The 17944-nt window shown below is 39.8% G+C and overlaps 1 protein-coding gene across 19 annotated transcripts in view; it reads left to right on the top strand.

Moving 5' to 3' along the window:
* Window positions 1–13755, top strand: part of LOC121719394 (NACHT, LRR and PYD domains-containing protein 3-like) — a 50802-nt gene extending 37047 nt beyond the window's left edge. For all 19 annotated transcript variants that reach the window (XM_042104946.1, XM_042104964.1, XM_042104949.1 and 16 more), the window contains 3 exons: window positions 3436–3609; window positions 8890–8936; window positions 11808–13755. In XM_042104946.1, the coding sequence (XP_041960880.1) occupies window positions 3436–3609; window positions 8890–8936; window positions 11808–12343 (757 nt within the window). In that variant the 3' untranslated portion in view covers window positions 12344–13755. The remainder of the gene's footprint in view (window positions 1–3435; window positions 3610–8889; window positions 8937–11807) is intronic.
* Window positions 13756–17944: the final 4189 nt, after the last annotated feature.

Raw genomic sequence — 17944 nt, 5'->3', positions numbered from 1 at the left:
TAGTTTCACACACTCACACGCCACACCCCCGATTTCTCACGCAGATGTCTGAAAAATGAGTTTAGACTATCTATAGATCTACCTGTTGAGCCACGATTATGCTTTCAGAGACGGTGAGAGGGTTCAAGAGCACCCCCTGTCTGTGGACTTTTCTCAATTTTCTCTCATTTGCAATGCTACTTCAGAAGCCGTCCCAGGCGCATTCCCCCCGCATTTCCCCGGCTTTAGGTATGCTTTGAGTATTATTGAGTATTTTTCATGCTGAAGTGTCAACCTGGTAGGTCAAATACCTGGCAGATGAGGTTCAACTAAACTAAACCTATACATATGATATCACACATCAGGTCACACATGCAGAATCTAAGCTTTCCAATGATATTAGCGCCAAGTTGCTGTGATAAATGGTTCATGAGAAAATTAACATTGAACCGACGTGCAATTTAGGCTAATCATATTTGCATTTTGCACACAGTGCACACCCATTACTCTCGGTTTAATATTTCACTAACCCTTCACACAACACGTGGCAAACCCAATATCACAATAAACATCAAACGTACCGAATACGAGGATATAAAGCATGCCTCTGTGCAATAAGTGGTTCCTGAGTAATCCGGTTTTGAAATTGCAACACATTTCTACATAGCCTCATTGGGGCGAAATTATAATGTATTCTAATGTAAACTATTTGTCAGTAGGCCTACATAATTTTTTGTAAATTGCTCAGCCATAGATTATCCCACTATCATGGTTCTTATATTGTCAGGTTCCAGCCAATCCCATTACAGATAAATAAATATATTTATATTGGCATGCTTCCTAGTGACATTAATGCAAAAATATGAAGAATCAAATAATGAGACACAAATATTGATATAAAGCCTGACATAAGCCATATGCAAACATTCGCATCATGCAGATATGGGTACATCCTGAAAAAGGAATAGCATGTAGGCTATAGGCTATGGCTATTACAATGACCAATATATTATCTTAAATAAACTAGCTGAATAACACAGGTGACCACTTCTGCATAATTTCATGGAGTGCTGAAATGTACAGACATTTTTGAACATTTCTGAACTGTGAAATGTAGCATATGTTTTTGTGAACTTATTGCAATATCACCATAACTATTCCACCTGTGTGTGCATGGTTATAATTCTGAAGTGCAAAATAGCTTAGGCTACAGCACAAATATTTCCATAAAAATAAGCAAGTCTGACCTCTGAATTTATTTTGAAAGTGCACCTGATTGATGCATTTAAAAGTTAAAATATACAAACTCTTAAATTCTTACAAAACACCCACCCACTTTTTAAAATTGTTAGTTTGGACACCCCCACTTTTGCCGTGTGAAATACCAGTGCTGTTTTCAGCATCTGTTTAGTGCTTCATTGTCATTTTCATTGGATTCTCCCATTTGCGCGTAAATCGCTCATAAACTTTTTTTTGTTTTTTGTTACACGCATTCTCCCATTCCTCTTCTGTCACACACACAGTGACAAGCGCCAAATCCCCCGCAGTGTTGAAGAGATCAGTCATCCCCCTCACTTTTGATAAGGTAAAAAGCCTTATAGGTATGCCAAATAAATAATAACCTATAGGTTTACGCTAGGCTATGTAAAACTCCCCATTAACAGCATCACGTCACTAACCACAGCGACTGCACAATCTCGTATTCACTCTGTTGGATATCTGAAGCCAGTTCGTCTACTTAGATAGTGTAAATCCTCAAATTATGGCCGGGGTCTTAAGACAAAGTACAGGCCTTTAGGGGCAGGATTGTATTCGAGACAGCCCTTTATTTCTTATGCGAGTTTTATTTTGAGACATGCGTTTCTTGGAGCGGCATACTGGTAGGCCTTCAAAAGCATGACATTTTCGGTTTAGTTTGATATTTAATTTACTTTTGGACTGTTTGATTATATTGTTAAATGTTGGGACTGATGGGCACTGAAATCTGGGGAGGTATTTGATGATCACTATTACGTATGTAGTTGAAAGAGTGTTGGGATTTCAAACAAACCTTTCATGCGTTCATTGAAGGTCCACGGTGCTATAATGGAAACCTTATTGCGTAGCCAAGTAGCCTATATATTGAGTTATTTTTAAATTATGCATGATTTCCTCTTTATTAATTTCGTAGGCTGGCTTCATTTTGTTATATAGAAGTATCTAAATAACCTGTTAAATGTACCAGAATTCAGGAAATTGCATCTAGTCCAAAAAAAATTTTCTGGGGGAGGACCCCCAGACCCCCTGCTAAAATGTCCCACCCACTTTCAGAATGCCTCCGACACCCATGGTCCTACTAGTAGGCTAGATCCCTTAGATACCAATGTTAATTTAACTCTGGGACCCTGGTCCCAGGGATGGATTACTGTACGGGCCTTCCGGGCCCAGACCCAGGGGCCCAAGGTGTCAGGGGGCCCTGAAGCCCAAGCCTTTGCATGGAATCATTGCCTCAATATCAACACATCAGGATGTAGGCTATGAATTTGATTGAATTTAGTATTGGCCATCCCCAAAATGCACCAGAATACAGGAAATCACATCAAACAAATGAAAAAAATTCTGGGGGAGGACCCCCAACCCCCCCTTCCACATATGCGACAATTAGTGGGGAGCCCTTAATACATGTGGGCCCAGGGACCCGAAAGTTCATAATCCGTCCATGCCTGGTCCCTACACCTGAGAACCACTGATGTATGTTTTTTTTACTGTACGGTATAATGCTGAATGAGCCAAACAAAAATTTCCGCAGCAAAATTTGGGTTGGCCCCACCAAATCTCACTCCAAGGTTTTTTGAAAAGTTGGCAGCCCTGCGGGTGGGATGAGAGAGGTGCGTTCGCGGGTGCGGGACAAACCGATGATTCACTGCACTCCCGCAAATTAAATATGGAAATGATTAAAGTAGTGTTCATAGTTTAGCTGGATGTTCTGTTAGGCAGCATTAAAAAACGGGGTTTAAGCATAACTGACGGATAGCAGGCCTATAGCCTATATTGTCGTTTACGTGGGTTCAATTTGTTCCTGCTGCTCATTGTCAAAACTCGAAATCGAAAGCATGACAGAGGAAGAGGGCACCAGACTAGGCCCAGTTGTTAGCCTACATTCAGAACTAAGAAACTAACATCTGGAGTCTTTCTCAGGTGTGTGCTCCTTTCGTGAGACAGAAAGAAAAACTGAATAGGCTATCCCTCCTGCATGCGGGCTTTAGCGGGCGGGAGCGGGACATCATGTTACAGATGCGGGCGGGAGCGGGACTATAAATGACACATTAATGCGGGAGCGTGCGGGAGCGGGACAGAATATTGCGGGAGCGGGCGGGCGCGGGACTGAAAAATACTTAATTTCTGAACACATGTTACTGGTGAATTCAGCTCTTGGATTAACCCTTCCCCATCTCTCCCTCTCTCTCTCTCTCTCAGACTCTCAGGTTGTCTCATCTCTACGAAAAGTTGTGATTTTCTGGCTTCAGCTCTGACTTCAAACGCCTCCCATCTGAAGGAGCTTGATCTGAGCTACAATCACCCTGGAAAATCAGGATCGAATATGTTATCTGCTAGACTGAAGGATCTTCACTGTAAACTGAAGAAACTTAAGTATGAACAGATAATCTGTCACAGAATAATTACACATGTAATGGTTGCAAATTCAACCACAGTTAAATCACAGACTTCTTTTTCTTGAATTAGCTTGTAGATCACAGCATATAATAAGTTAATAATCTTAGTGCAAGAATATACTGAAAAAAACATGACACATCAGACCTGAACCTGTACATTGAGGACTTTTTTCACTCCACATTGATAAGTACAGTTTTTCTTCATTAATGCTTACACCAAAATATTTACATATCATATATTTTTTTACAGTAAACATGTCACTATAACCCCATATAATACATAACCCCATACCAAATCTGCAAAAACATACACTAATTCTTAGGTTTTTGCAAAACAATGTCTCTTCCTCTTCCTTTCTGTCCTACTTTGTCACGGTTTAGGGTTTTGTGTTGTGTTTCTGGTGTCTTGTTTTTGGGTCTTTTAGTTTATAGAGGGTTTTGCTTACTTTGTGGTTTCCTTGTTCTGCTTCCTGTCCCTGTGTTTTAAGTTCCTGTAAGCCATGTGTTCATTTGTTTATTTTGCCATGTGTCTTTGTTCCTTGTCTCTAATCTCAGTCCCTCACCTAAGTCTTGTTAAGTTGCGTAATTGTTTAGCCTAGCTCTTGTCTATTGTGTTCACCTGTGCCTTGTTGCCTTGCCCTGTCATCTGTGTTCTTTGATTATCTTCTTCCACGTTCACCTGTGTCTCTTTGATCATGTCCAATGGTTTGTGTTCCCTCATTAGTGTCCTGTGTATTGAAGATCTTGTGTTTGTCATACGGTGCATTCATGCACATGGGAAAGACATTTTTTCCCAGTGAAAACATCATCATTCACATCACACCCCTGGGAATAAGAGGTAGACAATTGGGGGAAGATTTTGTCTAACAGTGTTGCCCAAAGAGGTGTTCCATCAACTTCACTAATGAAGGTGGCGCTTAACAAAAAAGCTGTTCCATTAACTCAAGTTAGCTGCATCTTACCTTTGTTTATTCAAGTGAAGCTTAGGTCTTAATCTCAAGAAGTCTCAGAAATGCATTGGATGAGGTCATTCACTGGACTAGGATTATTGGTAATACTCCATAATAAGGTGCCATAATAAATAGCAAACTAGTAATTATCTAACCCTTTGCTAATATTTGTTAATTGTTACTAAAATATCTATTTGGCACAAGTTCATATTTTTTTCATCATTAGTTAAATATTAGTTGTTTGCATAAAATCTGTATGTTAATGTTTCAACAAATCTATTAACTAATATTGTATTAACTAAATGTCTTTTTGGCACTAATTAACAGTTATTTCTTTCGTCGTATAAATGTTAAATGTTTATTTACAAACTATATGTTAATAGAAAAGTTAATGACATATTATTATATAAAGGGTGCAATATCCAGTGATGGTGGGGGTGAGTGTTGCACTGGTAATGAGGTGGGGTGGGGACTGGGGGATGACCACCTCCTTGATGTCCCTGTCAAGGTTGCCAGAGTCTTGGACAGCTCAACAGGCACAGGCAAGGAGGCATCAGGCGGGGGCAGGGCGTGGGGTGATGGGGGCTCAGATCGTTGGATGTCCCGGGATGCAGAGCTGGAGAGACTGGGAGACTGGGAGGTGGGGGTAGGGAAAGAAATTTCAAAGATTGGCCATTGTAAGTTCGTTGATGGGGTTGGAGTTCGCTAAATATTTTAGAAAGGAAACTGATAAGTCATACAAGTGTAGGCCTACTATTCCTACAAAACAACTAGATACTAACAATGTAGAGCAAGAACAACACTGTTTCAGTGAGTGGATTCATTTTGGAATATAAGAAGACACATTTCGCGGAAACATGAGTGTGTGCTACGGAGGTCAAAGCAAAACATGAGAAGGCTAAAGCAATAGCAAAAAAGCTGTAAAGCTGTAGCAATATTACTCCTAATAGTTGAGATTGTATCATTGAAATAAGCTGCAAATTCATTACACTTTGCATAGAGGTGAGGCACAGCAGGTATTGTTCTAGGGGGATTGATACGTTTATCAATAGCATTAAAAAGAATTTTAGAGTTATTCACATTTCAGCAATAATCTGGGAAAAATACTGCTGTCGGAATATTTTAATGTCTTTGTTATATTTAATCAACAGGTCGTTATAGTTATTGAGGTCAGTCTGCAATTTGGTTTTACGGCACTTACTGTACATTCAGATTTGCGTCAGGATCTTTTTAGCACTTTTTAGCACTTGATCTGAATTTCTCCAAGGTGCTTTAGTTTTATCTGAAAGAGATTTGGTTTTCAAAGGTGCAATAGAGTCCATAATTTGTGCTTTGTCATCCAAGCTGTCACAGGACATGGCAGAAGAATTAAAATCAGGATTTTAGGACATGTCTTTCATTAAAGAGTATAACTAAAATGCCATTATCAAGGTGATAAGCTATGTAAATGCTTTGTGTGGGAAGCGAACCTGAAACACAAACTTGATTCCTTTATTATGCCGTCGTGCTATGCATTACAGTACACCATCACAGAATGCAGATGAGGACTAAGTTGCCTAGAACCAGTAACTAGTGAATATGTAAATCAATGCTTGGAGACACTGTCGGAAAAAAAGTTTTGACTTCTATTTTTGAAGTTGTAGGCTACAGGTAATGAGAACATGAAATCACAGCTTGACAGAACTGTCTTTTGGGACTCATTTGTGAATGAATGATGTATAGTAAATAAATGTTCTTCCTTAATACAGGGGGCATAAGTAACACATGTATACCTCTATGTTAAATTCCCATAGAGGCAGGCAGATTTTTATTTTAAAAGGCCTGTTATTTCATGGATCCAGGATACTATGCATCCTGATAAAGTTCCCTTGGTTTTATTTCAGTTACCCTAATAGCTGGTTTGATTTGCATTGAGAGATGATCTTGTGGAAAGTACCCCATGCCAATCTCTTGGTATGGTGAAGGGTATGTGATTTATTTGGGGCTGTTTTGAATGTCCTTGAATTTCCCCTTGGGGATCAATATCTATCTATCTATTTATCTATCTATCTATCTATCTATCCATCATCTATCTATCTTTTAATTCCAAAGGCCAAATGAATTTTATCAGGAACCAGGGCCTCCTGAGTCTAATCCCTGCACCACCTCACCTGGGAGCATTTCTGCTTGCTGTGTACAGTGTATTGCTACTTATATGGAAACTGACATTGCAAATGAGGGGCCCTTACAAAAATGAAATGTTTGCGGCACATTTGCAGCAAACTTGTGCGTGATTTGTGGGAAACAAATACGTTCACTAGAAAATATTCCCAGAAGTTTGCCAATGTTGGTTGCTAGAGGCAAACCTCCACCAAAGTTCTGGCAACAATGTGAAATTTGCCACTAATCACCAACACAAGTGATTTGCACATAGCCAATAATGGCAAACTTCAAGTGAACTTAAACCTCATTTGCATATAACATTGCTGCAAATTTGCTGCAACATTATCGAAAGTTAACCGCAGCTGTTTTCCAGAAACCTAATTTGCATGTGAAAATATGACCTAGCTGCAACCATTGCTGCTACCATTTGTAGCAACTGTTCGCCAGACACTTCTGTAAAGGGGGTAATGCGTTTTCCATTGCGCATTCCAAGTTTTTGCCTGAAATTGCACTGTGCCTATTTACAAGGGCATTGTTCCCACCTCTTTTGGGGTCAACCATCAAGTGCTGGACCTCTATAGAAAGCTGAGAACCTGTAGCTTTCGTAGGAAGCAGTCAAGATAACTGTGTGATGTACTGACAAAGAGCTACAGAGGCTAGAATATAGTTTTTTTCTTTCTGCCGGATTACAAGCATCTCTGAACTGACCACATTTCAGCCCTCTAGGTCACTTGATATCCCTTAGAAACACAACTGAGCCCTAGCACCAGGTCTTGTGAAGCTGTGTGCAAAAGTTGATCAATATAGAATGAAAATATGAGTGCTTTAGACTATTATTTGCCACGGTATGCCCATACGTTTTGTAAAATGCCTATGGATACTCCCCATAGGACTTTTTGTTATCCACTGACAATCAAATGCTTACTGTACATGAACCCCTTTGTGTAGAAGCATAATCCTGGTCTCAAATGAAAGGTAACACTTTGAGGTTTCTTGTGGACTATTTAGATTGTATGTCAGGTGTTCTGATATAGACTGACTACACAAAATATGGAATAATTACAAAAAAGTCTCTATTTTTGCATTTACTTTGTTGGTTAAATGAGTGTGTATAAGATAGACTATACATCTGTACAACTAATATTGGATAATACAACATGAAGATTCAATTTCTATGGATTCTTGTGAATATTTCAGTACCCAATACTTATTGTGCTACAGCTACACTGCAGCCAGAAGTCAGGGTATCACCAAAATCGGAGGAGGGGGAGGGGGGCATTTTGGATCAAATTTAATTGAGACATAATAAAATTAATCTGAGAATGTAAAGCACTATACAGATTGTACATGACAAAAAGTTGTCATTTTTGGATTCCCAAGAGCCAAAGCTTTGAAATGGTGTATAACATTACTATGCTACAGTACATAGCAACATGGTGCATACAATTGATTTAGAATGTTGGGGGGAGGCGGGGGAGGGGGGTAACCGTCCCGCCGACGGGACACTGAAAGTTATTTGGTTTTAGCTTCAAAAGAAAGAAACTTCCATCACCATTCCATCCTCCCATCACCATGTCTTCTATGTTCTTCATTTCAAAACGAACAAAGAATTAGACAGTCTGCTGTGTACTATTTCTATAATTTCTGTTACGAGTTGCGGATATCTAAACTGACAGCGTTAGTATAGTTCAGTTATACCCTGAACATGTTAAATATGGTTACCATTTGTCCCACTCTTACTTTATTGCTCTTTTATTTTTCACTCTATGTAGGCTATTGTTGGTACTAATTTACACCCTTTTATTTTATTTTCCTCATTGGTTCCTTGATAGTTGCCTAGTGTTCTGTGGTAGTTTTTGGACTGTTGGACAGCTTACATTTAATTAAGTAATTCCCTTAAAGTTTGTATGTTTACCATTTAGTTAATATATATATATATATATATATATATATATATATATATATATATATATATATATATATATATATATATAATGTAATGTAATGGACAAAAGAGTCTGCAAAATCCCATCCATACTCTTTTGATCCCGTGAGGGAAATTTACCATTTACCATCCATTACCATTACTATATTGTTGTTGAAACAACTTTTTACGTGATTAATGTATTTGTTTGTATGTGTGTGTGTGTGTGTGTGTGTCACAGCACTGACCACTGGGCAAAAATCAGATTGAGACCAGGAGTACAGAAATGTAAGTCTTTATGCGTCTTTCTCTTGATATGTTTGAAAAGATGCTTTCAGTATGGCGTTCAAAAGCTCAATGTTCATGAAAGAAAGATTTTTTTTTTGCATTTTGTTGTAGTAGAGATTTAGAGTTAGATATGTGCCAGCCTATTATATTAACCACTTCTTTTAAAGCATTTTTTATTTGGAATATTATGAGAAGTGACCTTTTTTCACTTGAGCCCCTGGTGTGCCCTGTGCCATTGCAGGGGTTTCTTTAGCCTGATGCTTTTGAGTATAAACATTTTTTTTATTATTACTCTGCCATTTAAATGTTGCTGATGTAGGCTGTTGATCAATCCAGAGAAACTACTGGATGACTGTGCTAAGTCTCACAAAAAGGTGCTTGATTAGTGGACACCCCAAAAAGGTGCTTGATTAGTGGACACCCCAAAAAGGTGCTTGATTAGTGGACACCCCAGCAAAAAATTCTCTGTTCAGGGCCGTCTGCTGAAGAGTGCAGGAATGTTCCCTATGGTCATTCAGTCAAGTTTTCTTAACCATGATGGGACGTTCTTTCGTGGTCAAATCTTTGGTTCTGGGAACATTTGCAGAACATTCTTTGAACTATGTTCACAACTCAAGCAGAGAAACTGTTTATTATAATGTCTTGTCTTTGATTGATCATTTCAGTAAAACCTATATCCTCTGCATAGCCTATGGGTGTTAGGATAGGTTAGGGTTACATGGTAGCGATAGCACTGATTGTATTGCATTTGATTGTATTTTGATTTTACACCACTTTAAGGAAAATAAAAACTTGAATTTAAAACCCAAAACGACTTGGGCTGGTTCAGCTACACTGAGTACCAGGAAGGGAGTGCCAGCACACCACAGGTAGCCTAGTGTTTCTCTGAGGCTCAAGCTGACACACACATCACATTCACACACAGTTAGTCCGTGCACCACACGGGTTAGCATGTAGGAAGCCGTTGGATCTTTCTGAGTGTTTTGCTTTGTTTGTGTTGCGAGTGCGGAAGGCTTTAGTTGTTGTTACAATATCCTAGACAACTTTGAGCAGTGGCCTTCCTAACAATGGGTAAAAAATTGTCTATGCCAGTTGGCCACAGAGCGTGCATCCTACTGATTTGGGAGAGAATAGGCTGTGTGAGAGAGAACCGTCATCTGAATTGCATTCTATTCAGTTACAGTGTCATTATTTGATAATGATCGTATAAATCTGCACACATACAACAAATTCTGCTCACATTTAATGGTGACAGCTCACATCCTTCACCAAAATAATTTATTAACTAATCAGGTTGATATTTATACCGCTTTGGACCTAATATGTTTGCAGTGTGTCTAATTCACAATAAACAAATCAAACCATTTTAATGAGTATATCCTGCTATTTTATTGTTTAAAACTTCAGCAAAGAGTTTATCCATATTCAGGGTTCTAAATTAACACCCGCCAAATGCCAAAAAAAAATTTGACGGGTGTTAATAAAAACTTACTAGGCAGTTTGGCCAGTGATGCATGAGGCATTACATGCATGATACATAAGGCTCTGTTCTCGGTCATATATCCCCCTGGCAGTGCGGTATGGAAAGGAAACGGAGCCTCTACCAGAAAACACAAGGAATTAGAAGAACGATCGGAGCCAGAGCAGGGAGCATAGAATGAAAGAGGAGGGAGTTAGCCAGTAAAGTAAAGTAAAGTAAAAAGTACATAACACATGTACATAACACAAATACCGGTACATAACGCGTTACGAAATACGCATTGTGTTTACCGATTTCCTTTGTGGAGGGCTGATGCCATGTAACGGAGGCCGCAAAACCTGAAGCAGCAAGATTGTTTATTGTATTGTCTATGGAGTTAGCTGAAGATGGAACGTGAGGAGCTTGTAGGCAAAAATGTTCACTCTTGTCAGAGAAAGTATACAATGTCAACATGCACCAACAGCATGTTACATAAAGATGATACGTTGTGGGTCCTCTCTATAAAGATCCAACTTGAACATAGGCCTTATGCTACTCCATTTAATTGAGAACGTGTCTCAGCGCGCACAAGAGGGAGAGAAAACCAGTGGCAAGTTCCAGCTGGCTTGTCATTGTTGATGATAATTGATATCTCCTTTTTATTAAGTTAAGATTAAACTAAATGCGGTTAGGACAGACTTATGGGGGCGAGAAGAGGAATGAAGCAGGGGATGAGGATATCAACAGAGAAATAGATATATAGATAGATAGATAGATAGATATCCCAAACATGAAATGAAGTGTTTGCACTTTCTGTGTATATTTTGTGGTATGTATTCATGTCAACAATGTTAATAAAATTATCAAATGCAGTCAGTGACACTCATGTCATAAACTCATATTTTCACCGGAAACAAATTGGCTAGTAGAAATTCTGATTGGCTACTTTAGAAAGTTTCCAGCCACATTGGCTGGTGATCAAAAAAGTTAATGTAGAACCCTGTCCATATTGTTTCAAAACAAAAACTATAGTTTAGAAACAAAGCAACTGACTAACTGTTGCAATGCATGCAAATTAAGCTAATGATGTGTTGCAACCTCAACGTGAAATTATGTTATATCCACTCTCCAAGACGCTTCATCACAACTCCAGTGCTTTTGTGTGAGGGAGGTTAAAATATGGTGGACACCCTGGAAAGTGTTTGTTTGTTCATGTGTGTGTGTGTATGTGTTTGGGTGTGAGACTTATAGCATGATGTAATTGTGCATGTGTGTGTGTGTGTGTGTATGTGTTTGTTTGTGTGTGTGTGTGTGTGTGTGTGTGTGTGTGTGTGTGTGTGTGTGTGTGTGTGTGATAGCTGGCAATCCCCATATTCTGATTGGGATGTTCTCTCCTCTGCTCTTTTCTGCAGATGCCTGTGACCTCACATTGGCCCCAAAAACAGCAGGCAGAGAACTATCTGTCTCTGGGGGGAACAGAAAGGTGACACGTATGAGAGAGGATCAGTCATATCCTGACCACCCAGAGAGATTTGACTGGTGGGGTCAGGTGTTGTGTAGAGAGGGTCTGTCTGGATGCTGCTACTGGGAGGCTGAGTGGAGTGGGTATGGAGCTCATATAGCTGTGGCCTATAAAAGCATCAAGAAGAAAGGGAGGGATGATGACAACCAGCTGGGACGAAATGCCAAGTCCTGGAGTCTGGAGTGCTCTCCTAACATTTACTCTGCTTGGCACAATAAGGAACACACTGCCATATCTCCTCCCTCCTCCTGCTCCAGAAGAGTAGGAGTGTACCTGGACTGGCCGGCCGGCACTCTGTCCTTCTACAGCGTCTCCTCAGACACACTCACCCACCTCCACACGGTCCACTCCACATTCACTGAGCCCCTCTGTCCAGCATTTTGGGTTGGTTATGAATCCTCAGTGTCCCTGTGCCAGATCACATGAGCTCCTTCTCCAACAAGTACTTCCATCTGTCACCTGTTCATGCAGTAGCAGATCTTGCCTTTGGACTGTTTTCAGACTTGTGTGTTTTCTCTTCATGTGTGTGTGAGCATGAACACTGCGTCACTCACCACACTATAAAATATACAGTGTTAGAGTAACGTGTTACAAAAATAATGTAATTACTGTAATATATTGCTGAACAACAGAGGAGAAAAAAAATCTGCGCCAATAGTAGAACGTTATCTCCTGATACTGGTTGAAGATGACTGTGGCTGCAGCAGACTCGAAGTTGGACTCTATTTGCGGGATGGACATAATCCTACGCTCATTATTTTCAGCTTGTTAGAGACAGGGATACGAAGAACATAATAGTTAAGTGCACTTTGTGTGCGAAACCGAAATATCTCTCTATGTCTCGCGAAATAGCAAGTAATTTAATGAAACATCTAAAGTGGTGCCACGCTAATCTTTTTGATTCTTGATAAAACACAAACTATGCTCTTGCAGTGAATGCCAGCTTTGTGCCGAGAACTTGAATTAAAGAGAATAAAGGGATAGAAATGCAGAAAGGCAGTGCCACCGCTCCCACTACGCGTATCAAAAAAATCTCACCGAGTGGTAGCGGTGTTCGTTGATGATTAAAAACAAATATCGGCGCAATGTATGATTTCAATCCGTGTTATTTGCTATTGTGGAACTATTTTTTCAGATACCTCACAACCGCAAATAACCTTCCGCTCAATATTTGAGCCTGAAGCATAGACAGTAAAAAAAGGTCTCGTGGCACAGTCAAAGTCAAGCAAAAAGACTACAACCAAATGTAAACTTTGTGCATGCCCACTGAGAGTTTGTGTGTTGAAGGGGGAGGGTTGATGCCTTAACTGTAATGAAATTGCGTACTGTCGCCCCCTGTTGGAGGAAGAAGGGGAGAGCCCCAGTGGAGGTGGGTTGAGGCCTTAACTGTAATGGAATCACATTACTTCTGTCCTGGTACTCCTGACCTGATACTCTCCCATCATGTCAGCACATGCAGTACTGATGCATCGATGCGTTCAGATGGACGAGGGCTGTCCTTACATGAGAGTGGTTGTCACTCAAGTATACTGAGGATAATATTGCTCTTTCAGCATTTCAGATTGTGTGGGTGTGGGTGTGTATATGTGTGTGTGTGTGTGTGTGTGTGTGTGTGTGTGTGTACTGACATGGGCCAGGATTTCTTTGACATGTGGGCGTATGAGCTCAAGTTGTAACTAGTTGTTCTATTGGTGTTGTTATTCTATTGCTGTTGTTATTCTATTGGTGTTGTTATGATATTGGTGTTGTTATTATATTGGTGTTGTTATTCTATTGCTGTACCTTGGATGAAAGCATCTACCAAATAAATAAATGGCACATTTGATAGCCTACAATTAGGGATGTGTTATCAATATAGCCTAAGCAAATGCCATGTGTGTGTTGACAGAAATGTGTTGATCAATCATATACAGATTTGTTTGTAACATGTTTATGGTTGAGTGTATCTCAAGTGCCCTTTATTCAAGCATATAAACATCATATTTCTCATAGTTAATATGTCCTCCATACAGGGGCGCCGCTGGGTGGGGGGTGGGGGGTGGGGGTTGGGTGCGTATTGAATTATTGTCTGTCATAGGGCCCACATTTTCTAGCAGCCTCTATAAGACTCAATGTTCAGATTCACACTAACTAGATAACACTTGCTCCACTGATAGTCTACATTGTCACTTGACTAGGATCAGCTAACCCTTGTGTGGTGTTAGGTTCAAATTGAACCATTTTAATTTTCAATAAATGAAAAACCACGCAGGAATACAAATTTTCAACCGGCCTTAGCATATTTTAGGTGAAAAATGTTAATAAAAAAAGTAGACATTCTAACATACCTCTGCATTGTTCAATGTTCAATCTTATTAGTGTAGTTGGTAGAGGATAGGGGTGATGTGGGTGTAGTACGTTTGAGCACCCTAGTAACATAGTTTTGGATATATTGTATTCATGCGGGTTCAAATTCAATTTGTTTAAAATAAATTAAAATAAAAACTTACTAGCCAGTTTGGCCGGTGATGCATGAGGCATTACATGCATGATACATAAGGCTCTGTTCTCGGTCATATATCCCCCTGGCAGTGCTTCCTACACTGTTCATACACACAGTGTGATGGTCTGATGCTGTGGAAATGTATTATCTTCCACTCCTCTCTTCATCCTCTTCTCCCTCTCTGCCTTTTCTCATCCTGTCTTTCGGCTATAACCGCACTATGTAAGTTTGCCAGATCGGCTAGCGGATCTGTAGTTCAATGGATTGAGACATAAGAAACTACAAATTTGACTCTTGAATCTGATGTCGCAATACATCATACTTTTATAAAATCATGCCACTTTCTCTACCTTGTCTGTGGACATTGTTATTTGCTAAGCCAGTGCTGGATAAACAAATAGCGTGTGTGGGACAGGAAAAGTTCTTTGGTGTTGCTTTAACTAATTACCTCTCTATATTACATATGTTACACATTTTTTACACACAATTTTTCCTTTTTTCTCTTAATGTACAGCACTTAGGTCAACTACCATTGTATATAAATGAAATGACATTGACAAGTGTAATCAGCTGATCAGTTCATTTACTGTCCACATCAAGCTGGTGTGTGGTGGCTCTCGTGTTGTGGTGAGCATTCTGATGCTGCTGTTGTGCATCACTCAGGTGGGTGCTGCACAGTGGTGAACACGCCCCCTTCCATTCACTGAAGTGCTTCGGGTGCCTGGAAAAGCACTATATGAATTTAATATGTTTGCATTTAAATTCACTGATATTCTTGTATTGTTTAGTTTAGTCATGTTAGCTGTGAGTCACATATTTTTGCATTCGTCTTTTTTTCTATAGATGAAATAATGTGTAAAGGTTGAATGTCTCTCACCATACCCTACTCTGAAAAGTAAATAAATAATAAATACAACCAGTGTCTTGAGTTTTTCCTGCCTGTAAAGTCTTATCGGGGCTGCAGGCCGAGGTCTTTCCTTGGTCTTATGACTCACAGCCCAGATCCACTCATTTGTACAAAACGTTTGATGAAAGAGACTATAAATGTCTTGCAAAAAGCACATAAATCTTGCAAAGCTCTTCAAATAAGCACACATGGCACCAACTACACACTGATACTGAAATTAAATACTTAGTATGTGTATGGCACACACATTAAACTAAGACCATCATATCCTCCAGTCTTAAATGGAACACTAATGTCAGCCATATTGTTAACAAAGCTCTCCTGCGACTCTTCTTTTTAAGACAACTCAGGAAACGTAAGTGTCCAAGGCTGGGATGCTCCACTTCTACAAGGCTGTGATGGAGAGCACTCTTACCTTCTCCATCACTGTATGGTGGGGTAACTGCTCAGCTGATGAGTTTACACTAAACAGGGTAGTTAGGGAGTTCCAGCCCAATTCATCTTGACGCTGCCCTAAAATCTGTGAAATTTACAACACCCATCTACTCAGAACTGGTCTGAAAATACTCAAAGGTTCATCACACCTAGCTAATTCCCTTTTCACCCATCTACCATCAGGCAGAAGGCTAGAGAGTATCAGATCCAGATCCACCCGTTTCACTTACCCGCAGGCTGTGAGGGCCCGCAATTCCCACCAACAATCCTTATCTGTTCTGCTTAGAAAGCTACGTCCTCCTCCTCAGGGTCACTAAATGCACTAGCACTTGTGTGATCGATCGATTTATTTATTTCTTGTATTTACACATTGGTAGCAATCTCTTTTTTAGAACTTCATTCACCCTCCTGCGATACAGCCATTCAGCACAGGTTTATTAGAGCTTTTGATCACATGGTGGCAACATCAAAGTGTGTTGCAACTCTCTACTTCTACGGCGTTGGGTTTAGTGGCAGAGTAAGTAGAGTAAATCTAATAGAAGAGCACTCTGGCTTCATTGTCCTGCAACACAAAGCCAGAGGGCTCTTCTATTACCTGCAATATGTACCCTGACTAGTTCACATGGGCAGGTGGGTCATTAAGACACATCTATGGGTCACCCTCATGATCGGCCACGTGTGACGTCATTGTGAGGTTGACGTAAACACATGAGGACCGAAAATATTTGGGTACATGTTGGTGTCAGTTCAGCTACTCAAGAAGTTCAGCTACACACACACACACTTTCAACATCTTAAAACACGCATACACACAGTCCCACTTAAAATCTATTTAAAATACACACACACACAGAGCCCAATGTACAAATCTGTCTGATGAGAAGTCTGTATATCCTCTTTTATTGTGAAGTTCTTAAAAACAAGCAGTAAAAAGTAAAAAACCAAGCGTACAATATATATATATATTTATATAACAGCATGACTTCTTGGAACTCAAGGGGGGAGGGGCAAAAACATAAAAAGGTCAAATGAGACATCCGCTTGTAAAGAAAGGAGGGAATCAACAATGCAGGACAGACGGGCTTCTTTTACGTACCATCACACACACACACACACACTCTTTCAACTTCTCTTGTGCATGCAACTTTATGCGTGCACACACAAACAGGACATTTTTAGCAAGCAAAATCACACACACACACACACTAACAGTGTACAACATTGTTTTGCCATTCAACGTTGTGTACATGCAAGCACACCCTCAGTTTAATCAATCAGTCAGTCACATCGTACAGTTACTGTCTCACACCAATGTTTCAGACTAATATGTACACTGTAGGACACCAAATCAATGCTCACTTCCATTCATGCATATACGATTCAGTGTACACAATCTCCTTCACCCCGCTACTGTGTACAGAGACAAACACACACACACACACACACACACACACACAAAGTGTATCGCAATAGACAAGCCCACACTCTTATTCGTGAAAAAGAAAATGACACAGGGAGAAATTGAGAAGTACTTCAACACTAGGAATGTTCCAACTCAAAACTAGAGATTTCATTTCATTTAAAAACAAAATAAAACAACTAAAAGCATATGAAAATCAAAATTCACTTATTATAAAAACAAAAACAGAGAAACATTTTGTACAAAGGAGCAGAATTTGTTCTATGCATTAGTAGAATCAGACTGATGAGTGCTCAAAATGGACTATTGAAGGGGGGTGAAACGGTTGTTAATTCAAACATGAAGATAATGGAGAGAAAGGAAATCATTTTACAACAGTCAAGAAGGAAACGGGAATAATTACAACAGCCTGAAGGGGGCGTGAGGGCGAGGGTGGTTGATTTCCAGAAAGTTCAGTTAGAGAGGGGAAGGAGTTAGCCAGTGATGCAGAATTCCAGAAGGTTCTAGCATAGAATGGTCATGGCCGGGCCAGGGGAATTCTAGCATAGGATGGTTACGGTGAACTCCAGAATATTCTAGGGCTGGACTGACGAGGGATGGTGACCAGCGATGCAGATTTTTTTTTTTTTTTTTTCCCAGAAAGTTCCCTTTTTGATCAAGACCACAACCCTCAAAGTTCTTTCACCCCAGAGGAAGAAGGACTAAAAGGAAAAAATCAAATGCAAAACAAACAAAAACAAAACAAAATCTGATTTTGCTGTCTTTACAGTTCTCACATTAGTT

This window comes from Alosa sapidissima, chromosome 9, assembly GCF_018492685.1.
Source record: "Alosa sapidissima isolate fAloSap1 chromosome 9, fAloSap1.pri, whole genome shotgun sequence".
NCBI lineage: Eukaryota > Metazoa > Chordata > Actinopteri > Clupeiformes > Clupeidae > Alosa > Alosa sapidissima.
The sequence above is the reverse complement of the archived record's forward strand: the minus strand, read 5'-3'. Positions and strand labels throughout refer to the sequence as shown.